General features: G+C 37.0%; 1 protein-coding gene across 3 annotated transcripts in view; it reads right to left on the reverse strand.

Annotated features, from left to right (window-relative positions):
• bcam (basal cell adhesion molecule (Lutheran blood group)) overlaps window positions 1-16,917 on the reverse strand; it is a 49,448-nt gene continuing 32,531 nt past the window's right edge. The window contains exons 2-17 of one of the 3 annotated variants that reach the window (XM_084386139.1): window positions 13,375-13,502; window positions 12,642-12,855; window positions 10,007-10,083; window positions 9,753-9,849; window positions 8,914-9,096; window positions 8,689-8,813; window positions 8,459-8,603; window positions 7,369-7,484; window positions 6,280-6,421; window positions 4,032-4,156; window positions 3,778-3,919; window positions 2,446-2,484; window positions 1,914-1,934; window positions 1,494-1,635; window positions 1,306-1,405; window positions 1-1,201 (exon numbers count right to left, since the gene is read on the reverse strand). In XM_084386139.1, coding sequence (XP_084242265.1) covers window positions 1,309-1,405; window positions 1,494-1,635; window positions 1,914-1,934; window positions 2,446-2,484; window positions 3,778-3,919; window positions 4,032-4,156; window positions 6,280-6,421; window positions 7,369-7,484; window positions 8,459-8,603; window positions 8,689-8,813; window positions 8,914-9,096; window positions 9,753-9,849; window positions 10,007-10,083; window positions 12,642-12,855; window positions 13,375-13,502 — 1,793 coding nt within the window. In that variant the 3' untranslated portion in view covers window positions 1-1,201; window positions 1,306-1,308. Of the gene's footprint in view, window positions 1,202-1,305; window positions 1,406-1,493; window positions 1,636-1,913; window positions 1,935-2,445; window positions 2,485-3,777; window positions 3,920-4,031; window positions 4,157-6,279; window positions 6,422-7,368; window positions 7,485-8,458; window positions 8,607-8,688; window positions 8,814-8,913; window positions 9,097-9,752; window positions 9,850-10,006; window positions 10,084-12,641; window positions 12,856-13,374; window positions 13,503-16,917 lie in introns of all 3 variants that reach the window. The other 2 variants (XM_084386138.1, XM_084386140.1) reach the window with 2 other exon arrangements.

Below are 16,917 nucleotides of genomic sequence, written 5' to 3' on the forward strand. Positions count from 1 at the left end.
TCACTTTTTAGCACTTTAATCATTCAAAAAGAAAAGTTCAGGTGAGAATATATCAACTAATGAACGCTTAATCCCACTAGGAGCCATTTTAAAAATACAAAAACCCAGAAGATAGGCCTGACCTGTCCCATTACTAACCCATGTTTAATAATTAAAGAGTTGGGTTAAAGTCTTTGAACATGTTCAAGCTTGTCGAGTTAAATTCAGTGCAGTACAGAGGAAATGAGATGATTGAGTTAGTTCTGTAATTCTGAACCACTTCCACAACTCTCAGACTTGAGCTAAATGGGTCTGTGCATTCAGATATATGCTCTGAGAGAGATTCACACCCACTTTCATTCTCTGTGTCACCTCTGGCTTTTGGTTTCAGCTCAAAACATAGGTGTAAGACAATAGAGTGTGGAATTTAGGACATGGTCTTAAATATGGGCAAAAACATAAATGTTTGACGATACAAAGGCCGATATGAATAACAGAGTTTGAACATTTCACCAGTGTTAAATGTACAGCCGGACAGTGTATGTAATGGCACATCCAAATGCTTCATGCAGATCATGACCAAAACGTATAGTGGTCTGTAGGGTCTACGACTTGGGATAATGGCATGTGTGCAATTCTCAATCACAAAACGTACACAGTAAGTGCAGTGTGTAATGCAAAAAGTGGCTGTACTGCACTATTCAACAACATGAACTAATCAACATAACCAGGGTGCAGCACAGTATGAAGAGCAACATCCAGTGTCCACAGTGACTTTTCTGAATTGTTTTGGGTAGATGAACACTAAGCTGCATTAAGTCATGCTTTATTCTATATAGAATTGTACTGCCCAGTAAATTTCTGATTGGACAAAGATTGCCTTGATTACGCAATCAGGACACAGTAGTGGCAGATTTACATTTATTGCCCCTCCCACTTCTAAACTGAAACCCACCCTCAGTTCAACATCATAGCCCAGTTCAACATCATAGCCCATCCTACAACCCCCCCCCCCAACCAACCCCCCCCCCCCCCCCCCCCAAAAAAAACTGTACAGCAAAAATGAATTCATATTCTTTGTCCTCCATCTTCTCTCTTCTCCTCCACATATTCTTTGTCCTCCATATTCTCTCCTCTCTTCCATCAGAGCACTCTTAATTCCACCACGTCATCCTCTGGAGATCTTGTTCTTATTTGTCTCTTATCTTCTTCGTTTTTAACACTGTGAAAAAGGGAAAGGTTGTTAATGAACGCATGCTATTGTTATTCCACAGTGCTAAATCAAACCCAGAACCACTGAGCTAAACCTAGTCTTTGACCCCTCACCTGTTATGCATGAGGTTTGTTTAACAGACCGGTCTCTTCATTGCCTTTCTCACTGGACTTCATCTCCACCACTATATCACCTTTCACCTCCTCAGATGCCCTGCAAGGAGAAAGTATAAATAAAGAAGAGATGAGAATGAATATGTGGACATGTGGTTTGCAAGTATTGGTTATAATGGTTTACTTACACATCCTTCTTGTCCTTTTTCCCACAGCTCAGCTTGCCCTTCTTACTGAGGAAGAAGAGCAGAGCCACCAGGATGAGAAGCAGCAAAACGCACACCACCACGGCGATCACGACCGCACTCGAACCCCCCTGCTGTTTCTCCGCTGAGAAGAGCGACCGAAAAAAGAGTTGGTAAGAAGTTGATGGTTAATGGTGAGTGTGAAGAAGTAATACTTATGGGTGGGAGAGGAAGAGAAAGGGGGACACAGAGGGAGAATGTGTGTGTTGAGAAGGGTGGGGAGGAAGTAAACCAGAACAATTACCAATTGTTCCTTTGTTGACAGTAAATGCGAGACCCATAAAGTGATCAGTGATAAGGTCACAGTTTGAGAAATTATATGCAAACACACACATACAGAAAAGAAGCAGGGGTTATACAGACCTGTTTTAAACATGGGGTTTCCTTCGAGCAGCATTATGGGAAAGAGAAAGTTGAGTACCATTGAACAGCACACGTAAAAAAAAAAATTATAAAAAAAAAACCCACTCCAGCAATAACCCACAAACACACACATAACGAGGCCCATCAATGAGATGAAGACGAACACACACACACTCTAAAGTGACTGCACAAGCTAAGCATTTGACAGCACGCTCAAGTATGAAAGGAAAGGACATCAGTATTAAGCGACAAACACCCCAGACACAGAGCGGAAGGAAAGAGAGGAAGGTAAAATAGAACAGAATCCTTTATTGTCCCAAATAAGGGAAAAGTTAAAGGTGCACCATCAACAAAATAGAGGACAGACATCATACAAAGATCACATACGTAATACAATATACAATATACACAGTGTTTGGAAACCATACATAATATACAGTGTAAAGAGTTGAAGAGTTAGATTATGGAGTATGTACAAGAAAGAGTCCTGAGAGGGAGAGGAGGAGCAGAGAGAGCTGGGACAAGTGTCTACCTCGGTTAGCGGCATTGGAATCTGGGTCTTTTACTGCATCTGCACAGATGAAATAAAAGAATGAGGTTTGGAGAACAGCTAACATTTTACACATAAATCTGGGTCTGTTAAGACACAAGGTATGTTCGGAATTGTATACTAAATACTATTTATTAAAATGATTTGCGTTAATGCAGAAGCCTCATGCCCAATTAAACTGCGGGCTGATAATTTGAATTGTTTAAATAGAGATATGACATGTCATTTCCAATCATACTTTAAAGTTAAATTGTTGAAATTTCAGAGGTCTACAGAATTCATCTGGATTTGTGATGTAAAAAATATCTGAGAAAATACAATACTGTTCAAAATTTTGGGATCATTTCTAAAAAATATATATATATTGATTAAAAAATCCAGATTTTCTCAAAACTAAAATAATAAACAATGAGCAAGATTTTAATAAGAAATCTCAATCAGCCTATTAGAATGACTTCTGAAGGATCATGTGACACTGAAGACTGGAGTAATGATGCTTTGGCATCACAGATATAATATTAACATTTAAAATATTTTTAATCAGAAAACAGCTATTTTAAATTGTAATCATTTTTCACAACATTTCTGTTTTTACAGTATTTTTGATCAAATAAATGCAGCCTTGGTGGGCATAAAAGTCTTCTTTCAAAAACGTTTTAAAAGAATTGTCTCCAAACTTTTGATCAGTAGTGTATAAAACGGAAATTATTCTGAAGAGTATTCAAGGCCATGCAACTCAAGCACATCTGTGCATGGCTTGAGATTTGACAGAGCAACATTAATGCACGCTGTTTAATATTCACGAACATGGTCTTTTTATACAGTGATGTTGCTCTTTGCCCATAATCCCACCCTCTAAAAATTATATATCAGTTCAGGATGACCAATAACATTTTCCGAAAAAGTGCAGTATGCAGCCAGAGCACACTGGGTAAGATATGATATCCCACAATCCACTTGTCCTTCACAAGTGTATTAAATGAACTAGAAGCAACATCCATGATTTTTTAGATCTTCTCGACATTCTTACACAAAATTTGATTAAAAAAACTTCATAATAACAGTATTCATATTTAGCTGAGATATCTGGTTGCTACAGGCTAAATTTACCAGACAACAATAAGGTCATGTGACTGTGTCCCAAAGTACTGTCTGAACTAGATAAACTAGATACTAAACTAGATAAAACTGGAAGTTAATGTCTGATATTTACCCATTGCTGGATTACGAGTGGGGTTATTTTTAACCCAGTCATTTTTAGAGTGTAGTATTCCAGTCCTAACATTGCCTCAGTTTTGAGAAGGAAGCACTAACCTGATTTGATGGACACCTTGAAGTTCCTGCTGTTTCTTCCATGCTTATTGTATGCTTCACACATCACACCATTCGCCAGAACCGTAGCTGTGGCCTCAAGAGTGACCGTGCTGATCACCCTATTTCCCACTACTGTCACTGACTACACACAGACAAACAGACAGATGGATAACATTACAAAATACAATGAATAGAGTTTTCTCTGATGTAAAGATCAAGTTCAAACTGAATCTATTTGGAGCACACAAATGCACCTCTTTGCCAGAAGGGTTCCAGATGAATTGTGGAGAAGGATAGCCAAGAGCAGAGCAGTTGAGAGTGACCATCTCTCCCACCTTAGCAACCAAACCATTCCCTGAACCATCAATCTCAGGTTCACCTTCAAAACAAAAGCATGTGTTTATTATATGTCGCCAATCTTTGAGTTCATTTGCTTTAAGCCTGTCTTTGAGTTGTAAATTCCTTGATATATTTGTCAGCCGTTCAAAGAGGCATTAAATTAAAACTTCCACATGTTCATCCTAACAAATCTACTTTTCATCTAATACATCCAAATGTTTGGGTGAGGACGCTAAACGCGTCATCTCTTTTAATAGCGCAAAAAAAGCTGTTTGGACAGGAGATATCAAGAAACTAAAAAATTATATCTAGTCTAAATAAATAGAATAATGTACATTAATGTGTTTATTCTTTTTGACAGTTTTTTTTAATGATTATGAAGACAAATTAGGATAACATGGCAAACCAAATTATATAAAACCGATGAAACCACAAAACCTGGCATGGAGGTTTGTATATAATTACGACATATTTGGCTGCTATTTTTATTAAGTAAGAGAAAACCATGTGACTGTGATGTTGTTTCTGCAACAGCTTCTGCTCTCTTACACACGAGTGAGCGATTCCAGACACAGCAACGGAGTCGACAACCAGAGTCAATTACTGTGCTGGAGTCGACTCCGACACTAGGGCTATTAAAAGTCAAGGAATCGACTCTTTTGGAGTCGACTTCCAAATGCTATCCATATGGCTCTGAAAACAGTGGCTGCATCCTACACAATAGCCATGACATCATATTCCATGTGCTAGGTAACAGTGGAGAATTTATGGACCACACTGTAAATTCCTCACCATCCTTTCATGGAAACCAGGAAGGTGTGAACTACACCCATGAATACCATAAATGCCATGAAGGCGTAAAGAACAAAACCAGGAAATCAACTGTTGAATGAAAGTTTTCCTGATTGCACAGATAAGATAGATGGCACACTGCCTAGTGTTACTGTATATGTCACATACTGCAGGACGACAGTGTTTAACTCATGTTAGAGTTTTATTATAGGAATTAGTTCAACAGTAACTGCTCACATTGTTAAGTGGCCGTGGAAATATATCTCCCATTCATTTTCACCACAGGCATTTCAGGAAGTTGCCTTGAACCAAATTAAAGTGCACCGAGCAAAAGGTCTATGAGGATCAGAAAACGGATGAGTTTTTTTTCTTCTAAAACAGCTCTACTGCTTTAATGCAACTTTCCATATTATCTAGCTAAGCAAGTTTGGACTCTTTAAACATTCAGGAATTCTTATCAGAATAAAAGTATTTACAAAAATGCAAATGAGCAGCTTAATTAAAGTCTGGGAAATTTGTTACTTTCTTTACACCCTGAGTTCGGGCTGTAAAAATGTCATTTGTATAGCTGAAGCAAATTGTCATGGATCATAATTAGCTGTAAATGTGAATGTTGACAGTGCCATTTAGTTTGTAAGCATTTTGTTTACTGCCAGAAAACCTGAATCATTTAGCTGGTTTATGAAGAGACAAACATTTCCCATCATCCTTCATGGCAGCACAAGAATGATAAAACACACAGATCAGCATCAATTACACACCTAATGTGCTTTCTTTACTCTTCATTATGGAGCATTAGCGGTAAATGGCTTTTTGACATTTGGGGGGGGGGAAGATAAATATGAAATAACGAAAAATTACTCCAAATCACTTAAGCGCACATCATATTGTAAATGATTTACATACACGTAAGAACGAACTTGTGAGGACGTGAACGCAGCATTTGTTCCCCTTTCCAATTGACAATATAAGAGCCATTGTAGTTTTGTCTTTAAATGTTTCATAATGTTTTTTCATTACATTTTTGATAAGGAGATTTGAATGGTGTTTTACTTACTATTGAGATCGACTGGTCAGCCATGACACTGGCCTGACCAACATTTTAATATTCTTACAATCGCTGCAAGTTACTCTAGATTAAACAGCATTTTCAATCAAACACGCTTTCCTTCTGACATTGAACTCCTACCTGCATCTAAACAATGTTCACACAACGGAATCCAGCTGGTATAACAAGCATCAACTGTTTGTTGACAACTCATGTTCTATCTTTTCAATACAACCTGCTTTGTCATTGATGACAGCTTATATTGACACTTTGCACTGATCAACCACAATAAAGCTGTATGTGTCCGTGTATGCACTTAGTACCTCTGACGTTAAGGGTGACATTGGCTTGTTTTTGGAGACCTGGCACTGAAGGGACAGCTCCGACACATATATACACACCAGCATGAGCCAGAGTCACTTCCTGTATAGTCAACCCACCCGAGTTCAACAACATCTTTGAGTCCTATGAAATACAGTGAGATGAAATGAGATGTTGATTCAAATGAGATCTAGTATAACCCACTATTTCTATTAGCCAAAAAGTGTACATCCATATAATATGAACAAGAAATATATTTTTTACATTTTCTCGACCTTATGTCATTCCAAACCCACAAGACTTTCTGTTGACTACAAGTGACATTGCACCACATCTCTACTAACTCTCATTATGTTTTCGTAGAGTATTAGTAGACTGGTAGGGTTAGGGTTAGAATAAGTTGGCATGTATTTGCAAAGTTACTTATAGTCAGTAGAATGTCTGTTGGAGGACCAACACAATAAAGTGTTAGCAGATATTGAGCAGACAGTCTACTAATACTTTAATGAGAGTTAGTTGACATGCAGTTGCAAAGTTACTTATAGTCAATAGAATGTCTGTTGGAGGACCATCACAGTAAAGAGTTAGCAGATATTAAGCAGACATTCAACTAATACAATGAGAGTTAGATGACACATAGGTGCAACATTACTTATAGTGAACAGAATGTACAAAGGGGACCTTCAAAATAAAGTGTTACAGACTTTGATTCTTCTTTGAAACAAAAATTAAGATATTTTGAATGAAATCAGAGGTTTCTGTCCCTCCATTGAAAGTCCAGGTGTCTTAAATTGAATATGCGATATGTGAATAAAAGCTTAAAATAAATCTGTTCATTATATAAAGCAAAAGTTTTGGATTAACACCTTGATTAACTTTTTGAATCTTTTATGTTTAGGTTACCTGTACTTTTAATGGAGGGCCAAAAACATCTCAAGTTTCATTAAAACTATTTTAATTTGTGTTTCAAAGATTTACCAAACTCTTAAGGGTTTGGAGTTGGACCAATATGAAGGGTAGCAAATGATCAAAGTGAGGTACTCTAGGAACAACTGGAGAGGGGATGGAAGCTTGTTGAAGTTTATACTTGCCTTTATCCAATGCAGGGTGTAGGCATCAGATGACTTGGTCTTACACTGAAGCTCCACGGTATCTCCTTTAGAAACAATCAAGGGGCCTTCGGGAGTCACTTCCACAGGGTCAATATCTGACAGAGCGACACAAGAATGAATGTAGCTATGAGGCGATGGAAAATTCAGCTAAACGTGAACTTTTTTAAGCCCCACCCTCAAACATTACTGACAAACCTTAACAACTGCCATTTGCCATTTTCTCAGACAAGCTTTTGCTCTTTTCTAATGTATCTAACATAGAGAGGATCTGGGTGTTTCAGTATCAGAATAGCTCCAAAACATCGGTGCTTGGAAAGTTAAACACTCGTTATCCAAAGATTTTTTTTTTTATTTGTGTTGATAGCAACTAAAGTGTTCACAGCAGCAGAATGAATGTGTTGTATAAACATTAGGAACAGTTGTGTTCCCTTGTAATCGCTTTCAAATGATGCTCTTTTCAGTTGATGTTGAGAAGCAGTGATGTTATTATAAACTAAATCTCAAGCTATTAAAAAATCATTTTCATTAATTAAAATAAAGCTGAAATAAAATAAAATAAATATAAGATGAAAACATAAATGAAAAAGAGAAACAGAAATGTTACTTTGGCAAGTGAATTGAAATAAGTTTAAGTTCAAGTACTAAAATTACTTAAACTAGAACTGAAATCAAATTAAAGCTAAATGGAATTATATACAAATTGAAAAGCACTTAACAAAAACTTAAGCTAAAATTAAAATGAAAAAAATATATAAAAAAATAATAATGAGAAGCGTTTGCCTTGATTGCTATGACAGTTTTAAATGAACTTAGTGTGTAATTTTAATTAACATATAAAATGTCACGATTCATTCCAGACCATGTAAGAATAATATCCAGCCAATTTTTAACACATCATAAGCACATTTTACTGATAATCACACTATTCTTGGAAATCTCTTTTTTACTGCTCTGTAAATCTTGTCTGAATTAGCGATGGTAATGAAGAATGTTTAACAAAGAATCAGTTATGCGTGTCATTTAATAACTTGCCCACATTTGTATTTATTATAGAGTTTGGAATACTTACAGTGCACGCTTAAGTGTAGAGTTTTGCTAAGTTCAACACCTTCTATGGCATCAAAGTCCTGAGCGTCACACTGATATTCTCCAATATCATTTCGATTGACACTCTTCATATGTAATGTGCCTTGCTGTCCTCTCAGTGGTGAGCCCTCCTTACAAGTGAGAGTAAATACGGGAGTGAAAATAATATACTAGAACATTTGGTTGTGATTTACATATTACATGGCCTCTCACCGGCATTTTAGTAAATTCAAACTCTGGCTGAGGGTTTCCATCGGTCTCACACACCATCTCCACATCATCCCCCTCTTTGATTGGCCCCTGATTCTTCACTTTGAAGTAAACATTTTCTGTCGAATCTGATTGGAGGAGAGCACAGGATGAGGAGTTTGAGACGTATAGTTGACGCATGAGGCACGGGTTACTGTTTCTTTGTAAGTGTGTGTGTGTCTGACTCACAGAGCAATGAGAGGTTGAATTTATCAGAGTTCTCGTGTAGGGTTTTGTTTTCAGGCATGACGTATACCACCGTGCAGTGGAAGACTGATTTAGCATCGGCTTTAACCGGCTGCATGTACAGTGTGCTGGTGATGGTGTACAGGCCTGAGGCTTCCTTCACCGAACTAAGTATCATATACGTTTCTGAGAAAAAGAGAGGAACAAGATTAAATTTACAGTAAGAGATCTAAAAGTGTGGAAGGAGTCGCAGAATGCTAATTTAACAGATACATTATATATGTATATATTCTGAAAGGAATTTAATATAATAAATTACTGCTCACAAGTTTAGGGTCAGTAATTTTTGGCTGTTTTGGAAAGAACTCTCTTATGCTCACCAAGGCTGACATTTATTTGATAAAAATACAGTATAAACCGTAAAATTGTTAAATAATATTACAATTTAAAATAACTGTTTTCTATTTTTCTATTTGAAAAATGTAATTTTCAGCATCATTACTCCAGTCATGAGTTGCATGATCCTTCAAAAATAATTCTAATGTGCTGATTTGGAGCTTAAGAAACATTTTTAATTTTCAACAATTCATTTTTTGTTACAACGTAATTGTTTTTGTTGTCACTTTTGATCAATTTAATGCATCTTTGCTGAATAAAAGTATAATTATTTTTAAACAAATGGCCCCAAACTTTTGAACGGTAGTGAATATAAATCCCCCATTTGAATCCTAAATTTTTGGACCCCACTATGATTCCAGTAATACTGCAATGGGTGGGAAAGAACATTTAAAGGACTTTAAAGAGCTGACTTATTCTGACCACTTTTCAGATTCTGCACTTACTTTCCTTCCGGCTTTTTTCTTCAGGCAGCGGATTGTCGTCTTTAAACCAGATAATACGAGGGAGGGGGTAAGCATTCCTGCTGGTACACTTGCCCACCTAAACAAACATACCACACAGAAATGTGACATGTTAGATGTTGTTATAAGATTTTTGACAAGCTTTTCATCAAGTCATTGTAAGGCTGCACAAATGAAATATACATTTCAAGACTCGTAGCTATCATATATAGCTAAAACATCTACACAAGAGTCACCTCAGAGGAGGAAGTAGTCTCATGACTGACAGTGATGGCCTGATTATTGTCTGTTATCACTGGCTTCTCTGGAGCAACTGTGAGAGGAAAAGGGAAGATCATTTTCATTAATAACTTAAATCAAGTCTGAGATATGGTTTCCTAAACCAATTACGTGCAAATGGCCACTGCAATTGGCCATATAAATACCAACACATTGAGGGGGAACTCAATGAAAGAATCATGACAGCTGATAACTGTCTCTTTAAAATGTGCGCTAAACCATATATACCCAGGATGCCCATTTATAATTTTCTTCTTCAACTTTTTAGCATTATTTTAATGAATAACTGCTGCCATGATCAAAAGAAATATACAAAAACATCTCTTTTAAATAAAATTCAGTTTACCACCTGCTTTCTATGGGCGGTAATACCGTAACGTTAAATGTGTCAGTCACATTGTGCTGAGTTTTGTGAATATGGCACAATATAACGAGCCTAATTTGCATGCAAAGGCGCGATTGTGTCGAAAAGAATGACATTCACTCAGTTTAAAATGGTTTTGCCAGGTATAACTGGATTGGAGCTAGTTGGTGAATAAGAATAAGGTTTTTGCACTTAAATACCTTGTGCAAAAACTTTTGTGAATTTGCTGCTTAATTTTGCCCATGGAAACATTAAAAAATTGCTAAATATGTTAAAAAGCAAACATTAAGATGCATTAACACTATGACACTTCCAGCTCCATTTCCAAATTATGGCTGCAGCCACTCCCCTACCCACCAATTCACACGCAAGGTCACCATATCGCAGCTCCCAGCTGTCATCTGGTTCAAAAATAAACTGAATCATTTTTAATAACATTAACAGTCATGCCATTCTTCCCAGAGCACTTAGTTTCGGCCGGTCTCTCAGTCACCAAAGCATCGCCCTCATGTCTTAATCTTTCTCAAAAATATTTTAAAAAGACATTCAAAATAAAGACCCAGCACAGAGAACATGTGCGAGTTTGCATGGAGATAGATGTCTCTTTCTCTCTCTACATAAGGACATGTCCCTCTGGTGCAGCCATTAGCCATGAAGCAGGCAGCAGCATTCGTCTCCTGGGAGGAGATGCCATTGTTTTCTAGTCCCACTGCTCTCATTCACAATTATTACAGCCATTACTGCCTCTCTCCTCCATGCAGTCTGGGATGGAAAATAAACAAAGAGTCTGTTCTGCTGTTTTCTCTGATCTGTGTCTCACACACACACACACACACACACACACACACACAATACTACGCAGCCTACGCCCTCCTACACACAAACAATTGTCTAGTTTTTCATAAAGTGACCCTATCACACATAGCTGGGGGAGGGTCTCTAAAGAAATAATGAATTGCTGAGCAGGGGGCTGAAAGTTCAATACCATCTAATGCAGGCCAATTAGACACGCAAAATAATAATAATTTAAAAAAAATCTATAACCGTGATAAATTAAATATACCGTAAATTGTGATAAATATGCCATGTACCCTGACTGAGGTATCTAATATATAATATACATACAGTGTTACACCACCTTTTACAGTAAACTCAAAGGTCATTCTATGAAATGGGTGCCATCTCAGTGATTAAATATAAATATATGTATTATATGTAATATACGCACTTTTGTCTTTTTTCAGTATAATATCTAATCATTCATCTAACCATTTGAGAAGATTTATTTGTTAATCCTATTAAAATATTGACATAAATTTTAATATAATTAACAATTCATTAGTCAATATTTTGTTTTTCAGACACCGGGAAATCCATTCAGAATTATTTTAAGAATGGAAAGTTCAAAATAACAGCATTCATTTGAAAATAATTCTTTTTTTTTACATTATAAACGTGTTTACAATTTATCATTTTAATGCATCTTTGTTGAATAAAAGTATTCAAAACTTTTGAATAGTAGCGTATTAAACGGCATGTTTCTTGTTCTTGTTTCAAGTCAGTGTATCTTGTTGTTTTACGAATGTTTCAATATTTTTACAGGATAATCTTTTTACTGTGAATTTTACAGTTTCTGTATTCTGACAGTTGCAGTTCTGACAAAAAAGTCTGTTTATTCTAACATCTATTTTAGTTTATGTATTATTTGGCACACAAGAAACATGATTATAATATCTAGCTCTACATCTTACATTTGTGCTAGTCAGCCAATCGTGAAGACTCTACAGAAAACACACCTCATCCCATCACTGATTAGATGTTCCTCCCTTAATTGTGTTTTCTCAGTATAAGATCTCCCAGCATTTCTGGGATCAGCGAGGCAAGGACAAGCAGCTCTGCTCTTAGGTCAGTGGTCATTAACACAGTGCTCAATGCACATAGAGCTCTTTGGCTCTCATCATTCTTAAAATGACATCCATCAAACATGACAAGTGCAATCACTCTATTAATCAATAGTGTCAAATGCAATCTGTACGACCATAATTGACCCCAGGCCAACTCAAAACAACACCCAAGACTAATGAATAGGGGTAAAAATTGCTGGCCATATGTCCCATTGAGTTTATGGAAATTGTGAGAGGAGTGGATACAAGCACTCAAACCAAGTATAGGCTAAGCTAATAAAGACGCAAGAAATATGTCATGCATTCATTTTCAGTCAGACTTACAGAAAACCTTGAGCTGGGTCTCAGCGTCAGATGCCCCAAGAGGCCCTGCGGTCACTTGGCAGAAGAAGGTTCTGTTATCCTCCACCATGACTGGGAAGATGGAGAGTGACAAGTCATCTCTCATTTTTAAGCGTTCTGTCATTGGTGTGCCAGCGTCAACACCAAAACCTTGCGAAGACTTGTAAGCGATTTGCTTTCTTGCATCTGTGACTTCCTGAGGATGATGGAAACACAAATTCATCAATGCATGCAGTACAGAATTTGGTCATTAGGAGTCTTTAACTACTATGTACTTACATCAAAAAATAAATAATTGTACAATGTACTTACTTATTGTTTGTATGTTGTATTGCTAATTACTTTTGTTGTTGAGGTGGGTTAAGGGGTAAGGTTAAGGACGGGTTTGGTGGTATGGTTAGGTTTAAGGGTGGGTTAAGGGGTAAGGAAAGGGTCAACAGTGTAATTATAGATTACATTTATACATTTAAAATGGTTTATTTTATAAATAAAAAAAATTACAGCTGAAATTACATGCAGGTTTTTTTTAAGTACAATGTACAGTATGTGCACAGTAAGTGTATTGTATCAAATGATTCATTTAAATGTTAGTACATAGTTAAAGACACTTAATATAAAGTTGCATTTTACATGATCTGTATATAAAATAAGAAAAGCAAAACAAGTGAGAGATTGAAAAATATGAAAAAGAATGAAAAGTCATTCATGTACTCACAATGTACCACTGGACCACAATATTAGAGGTGGGCTTAGAGATGGTATAGCTGCAGGGCAGTATGGCGGTCTCTCCTTTAATGACTTCCACCTCTGGGGTCACAATGACCTTTACAGAAGCCAAGCATACTGTAAAGAGAAGGAAAAAGAGACCAAAAATGACTTGTGTGATAGCAACGATGTCTGTTTTAATTGAGAATTGGGATTGTTTTGGCGGGAAGGATCGAGGGCTGGATGGGCGGCAGTGAACAACACTCATAATAATTTGCCAGACGGCTTTTCACTGCAGCAGTCTCGGAGTCACACGCAGTGAGAAATGATCCACACGCTGTGAGACTGAAACAGCCATTGTGTTCCCGCTGCCTCCAAACATGAAGCCCAGCTGCAGAGAACCAGGTGCAAGAGAGAGCAAGAAAAAAGACTGCCGATAACCCTTTGCTCTCGTGAAATCGGGTAGTAGGAGTCCACAGTAGGGCTGGGCGATATATTTTATAATCCATAATATATTTGCAATTTCGAAGGCAATATAAAACTAAGCAACATTATGAATATTTAAATATTTGAATGCGTTTTTAATTTCTCCATTAAGTTTCCTTAAAAAAAAAATTTGTTATGCAGCTTGAGATGGCCATTTTAATTCAATAGCAAAAATGGTGTAGAAATTGTATTTTAAATTATGAATCTGACAGCTGCTTTTGTTATATAAGCACATATCCCATAAATCCATTTAAAGATCTTAATCTTATAACATTTCTAATTGCTGTTTATTGTTTCACAGCTGTTTAAAAAATAAAAAAATAAAAATCTCAGCAAGGCTGAATTTATTGGTACAATTTATTTTATTTAATTAAAAAAATATTTGGGGTAAAATATATATATATATTTTTTTTAAACATTAAAATAACTGTTTTCTATTTGAATATATTTTCAAATGTAATTTATTCTTGTGATGGCAAAGCTGAATTTTCAGCATCATTACTCCAGACATCATGATCCTTCAGAAATCATTCTAATATGCTGATTTGCTGCTCAAGAAACATTTTTTGCTGCTTAATATTAAGACTTTTGATCAAATGAATGCATCCTTGATGAACACATTTCTTTAAAACAAAAACAAAAAAAACTTATTGACATTTTAAATAGTATATTGGTGCATATCTGGATCTATATTTAATATTTATGTTTAATAATTTCCCTTTATATATGAATGAATAAACAACATTTTTATTTGTGTTCATTTAGCAAAAACAAACACACAAACAAACAAACAAACAAAAAACTGTAGAATAGATAACTAGATTTTTCAAAACACTCCCAAACTCAATGAAACCCAGATTAAGAGTAATTTTGTGTATATGTAAAATGGCCATGGAGTTGCCTTGTTTAGAAATATCTCAGGAGTAGTGTGGCATCCAGACAGACAATAATCTCTTCTAAGATCCTCCCTCTTCCCTAGATCCCCCTGGCTGATAGACAAAACACATAAACACACCCACCAGCAGATTCTCTTGACTCCCACCAGGAGCACAGAACCCAAACAAACAGCTCATGATCACTCTTATACAGTGCACGCTGTCTGAAGGGTTAAAAACAGTTCAGAAGAGAGCAACTTCACATACTGAGCTCTACAGAAACAGTGAAACAAAGAGAGTCTGTACTTTCCATTTAAAAATAAATCAGCACAACAGATGAACCAAAGCACAGCAGTCAGGTCCAGAAGTCGAAGAGTTCTGCATTAGCACTCAATTAGCACTGAAATGGGCTGATATGGACAACACAAGTCATCTAATGTCATAATACAAATGATTTGTGTATATTCGCTAGAAGCTTGTGTTAGCTATTTGCGTCAATAAAGTTCAGAGTGCCTTACAATTGTGTGTGTGTGTGTGTGTGTGTGTGTGTGTGTGTGTGTGTGTGTGTGTGTGTGTGTGTGTGTGTGTGTGTGTGTGTGTGTGTGTGTGTGTGTGTGTGTGTGTGTGTGTGTGTGTGTGTGTGTGTGTGTGTGTGTGTGTGTGACATTCCTCTTGTGATTGACAGAACGCTTCACAGATCTCAGTATGTTATAGTGGGGTCAAAGGTCTCTCTGTCTCCCATACGTTTTCCTCTGTATATGACATTCAAAAACAATACTCCTTTTTCTCATATTAACTGTCTACCTTGATTTGACTCCCTCCTACATCTCCATCACTTACTATCTGCCCCTGTCCCAAATGCCAGCCTTTGCAGCGGTGATGTAGTTCATCATCAACTGTTTTGTAATATCCACTGAGAGTATGATCCAAGGGTGAGCGCAAAGGTCATTGCACGGTCACAAGTGCATATTAAAGAACTGTTCACACCAAAGATGATAACTACAATAACTACTATACATTTTTAATAATCGTTATTATTCTTTGAGGATACGGAAGTTCGCACCAACATTATAACGATTACAACACGGAAACGACATCATTGGAATCAATTTCAGAATGATTTTTACCAGCTGAACGGTAAAACTCTTACAGCCAATCAGAATCCATCCTGCTTTAAAGAGGTTGAGCATTTAAAGCAGCAGACGACCCATGGAAGGGTTGGTAGGAATGCTTTGGAAACCTGTGTTTTCATTCTTCAAAACAAATATTTTTTTGGTTGTCCTAACTTTTGTATTACCTTTTTTTAGTTACACAGAAGAAATAAAGTCATACAGGTTTGGAATGATATGAAGGCGAGCAAATGTTAAAAGAAATTTCATTTTTATGTGAACTATCCCTTTAATATGTCTGTTTAAAACTCTCACCCCATTCTGATCAATACTACTTCTTTTCTGCCTAGGGGAGCAGCTGGACAGACAGAGGGGCAATTAAGGGGCAATTAGTGCCTCCTCTGTTCAATCTCCCCCTCAGCAGGGGCGGGATGGGGTGCGGTCAAGGGCACGTGCGGGTGGGTGCGAGTCATAGCAAGTGGTAAAGATAATCGGATTTAAAGAAAGAAAGACAGCATGCGTGATCAGTGGCGAAAGAAGCAGATGGACAGGAGACTTTCTGACTGTGAGCAGCAGACACATCGACAGACACTCACACTGAGAGGAGACCGTACGTACACACACACACACACACACACCCTCACATTCAGTATTTATGAAGCGCATCAGGTCGGCACACTGCATTCTGAAAACTCAAGGCAGTTTTGAGACAGATGGATCATTTCAGTACTGGCAATTGCTGGCGAGACAGTTACAGACAGAAACGGGCCAGTCAACTTCAGAGAGACAGAGAGCTGCCACTGTAAAAGACTTCTGTTATACCCCTGAAGTTCTACCCCAAAGTTTTAGCTGAATACTATCCCTCACACACGCGCACACACAGTAGGAGAACAGACGCTGCTGTGATAAGAGCCAGCTGCCTCTCCACTTCAACTTCCAATGTCTGTCTTTTTATTTTTGTCCTCTTTTTACTAATTTTATACCTCTCTTATATAACAGTTCTTGTCCTCACATTTGATTGGCTCAGTGATCTGACAAACAGTACAACAGCACTGACGTTTCACTGCTTCTATTAGTCTGCTT

The sequence above is a fragment of the Rutilus rutilus genome (genome assembly GCF_951802725.1).
Source record: "Rutilus rutilus genome assembly, chromosome: 17".
Taxonomy (NCBI): Eukaryota; Metazoa; Chordata; class Actinopteri; order Cypriniformes; family Leuciscidae; genus Rutilus; species Rutilus rutilus.